At 33.2% G+C, this 2,821-nt stretch overlaps 1 protein-coding gene across 1 annotated transcript in view; it reads left to right on the top strand.

Moving 5' to 3' along the window:
* Positions 1 to 2,821, top strand: part of LOC116705016 (1-phosphatidylinositol 4,5-bisphosphate phosphodiesterase beta-1) — a gene marked incomplete in the record, with an annotated part of 36,209 nt that overhangs the window by 3,852 nt on the left and 29,536 nt on the right. The window contains 1 exon segment of the mRNA XM_032540852.1: positions 2,349 to 2,426. Coding sequence (XP_032396743.1) covers positions 2,349 to 2,426 — 78 coding nt within the window.

The raw sequence follows: 2,821 nt of genomic DNA, 5'->3' as shown, positions 1-2,821 counted from the left end.
GGCTCGGTTTACACCTATCACCATTTCTAGCCACTGGCTTCAGAAACTCATATTAAAGTTAAAAAAAACATAATAAAGTGAAATTTTAATGCCATGGGACCTATAACACATGGAAATGTATTTCTACTTTTTGACTTTTTAGCTAAGCTTCTGTGTGTCCAAAACTGGGGGGGTGTTGACCGCCGTCTACTGCAGGTATGGATAAGTTCCTCAAACCACTTCCAAGTATCCAAACTATCCCTTTAATTAAATAATGTTGGTAACCCCAGTTAATACTTCATCTAAACCTTGTGTGCATTCATTACCCGATGGTCTTTAGTTATAAAATAACTGACCGGACTTCATTATTATTATTTTTAATTATTTTTTTACTTCTCCCCAGTGAGTAGCCATGTGAACTGGTCCTCTGAAGGGTATGTTTTATAAAAAAACGCTTTTCAAACAGCAAAACATAGGACAGACGCGCTGCCTGATTTCACCTGGAACCCATTAGAAGACTGTCATGATGGGTTACTATGGCAACAGGGACAATCGTTTGATGTCATGACAACTGAACAGAACTTTAGTTAGTTAGAGTCTGTGTCCGAAAGTCACTCGATGTTCCCTGTTAAATAATAAGCACATTTCAACGTTGGCTCTGTGGTGAATCGTTATCATTCTTGCACCACTGACAGGTGTAGTGTTGCAGAGCAGAAACTCCACCTTTTTTTTAATTAAAACGTCTTTTGTCCACGTTGAGATGTTATTTTATAGGTTGAATTTCTCTGGACACTATTTTCTTTTTGTTGTATTGTGGACATTTCTAAAGCAGTGCAGGCCTGTGGTTAAATGTTTGCTGTTTTAAAGCAGTTTGTTGTCTGTTTCGGTGTCTTCCCGAGTGTCGGATCAACAGACTTAAGGACTCTTTTGTCCCTCGTGTCATCAGACTGTACAACTCCTCAGTAGGGGGGAGGAGAAATAGGGCAGAGAGGACAATACATATATATACATATATACATATATAAATACATACATATATACATACATATATACATACATACATGTATACATACATACATACATATATACATATATATACATATATAAATATATACATACATACATATATACATACATACATACATACATATATACATACATAATATAATCATACATACCATACATCCAACATCAGCTAATATAGACATACTAGTACATATACATAATATATACATACATCCAGACATACATAATACATACATTACATATATATATACATACATACATACATACTACATACATACATACATACAATTATAAATATATAACATACCATACATACATACAATATACATAATACATAAACAACTACATACATACATACATACACATACTCACTATACATACATAATATACCTACATAACATATATCATATACATACATACATACATACATACTCTATACAGATCATATAATACATACATCATAATAACTACATATAATACATACATATATACATATATAAATACATACATACATACATACATATATACATACAATAAATACATACATACATACATATATACATACATACATACATACATATATAAATATATAAATACACACATACATACATATATACATACAGTAAATATACATACATACATACATACACACATACATGCATACATATATAAATACATACATACACACATATACACATACATATATACATATATACATATATACATACATATATACATATATGCATACATACATACATACATACATACATACATATATACACACATATGTACATACATACATACACACATACATACATATATACATACATACAGTAAATATACATACAAAGATACATACATACACACAGAACACATACAGACATACATATATACACAGCTACATACACACCTGGACTTGCATTAAACCTGGTCACTTCAACACTGGACTCAACACTGACACTTTGATGATGATAATAATTATGGTCTTTCTTTTTATTGACGAATGTTCTTATTGTTATCATCATTATTATTATTATTATTATTATTACTGTTATTTTGTTGTCTTCATACTGTCTTTTTTATTTATTTATTTTTTCTTTGCTAAAACTGATGCTGGATTTTCAATTTCCTCGCGGGAGTCAGCTCAAAAGGATCAATAAAGAGAAGTCTGAGTCCAAGTCTAAGTTCACCGTGTCCACCTGTCTTTGACTTGATTCTTTTTATTTGGATTTGGATTTTTTTGATGATTCAAAAAACACACATATAACTAATTAGGTCAACATTAAAACACAGTAAAGTCCGAAGGCTTATTTTTCAGAGTGGTCCCTGGTCTTTCTCTTCAGGATCTGTCTACGGTGACTCCAGTGATTCTACACGTGGACCCACATGGATTTTACCTCTACTGGACCGACCAAAACAAGGTTAGGCACACAGACGCATACACTGCTTTTGAATTGCCTTTACCTGTATATTTACATTGTTAATGAGCCAGGTGACAAGAAACACATTTAGTATTGTATCATAGTACTACTTCTATATGCTGTATAGTGTATTTGTATGACAGCTGTACAGATATACCACAATGCAAGGTTGTAGAAACTAGTTTAACAGGTATTGCAAAAGCAAATAGACAGCATGAGATCAGTAATTGTCTCACACGCACACACGCACGCACACGCACGCACGCACACGCACACGCACGCACACGCACGCACACTCTTTCTCCAGGTGGGATTAAATGCTTAGCAGGAAACAGGATGAGGCATTTAGCTCCAACTGACTGTGTGTGTGTGTGTGTGTGTGTGTGTGTGTGTGT

Source organism: Etheostoma spectabile, chromosome 17 (genome assembly GCF_008692095.1).
Source record: "Etheostoma spectabile isolate EspeVRDwgs_2016 chromosome 17, UIUC_Espe_1.0, whole genome shotgun sequence".
Classification (NCBI taxonomy): domain Eukaryota; kingdom Metazoa; phylum Chordata; class Actinopteri; order Perciformes; family Percidae; genus Etheostoma; species Etheostoma spectabile.
The sequence above is the reverse complement of the archived record's forward strand: the minus strand, read 5'-3'. Positions and strand labels throughout refer to the sequence as shown.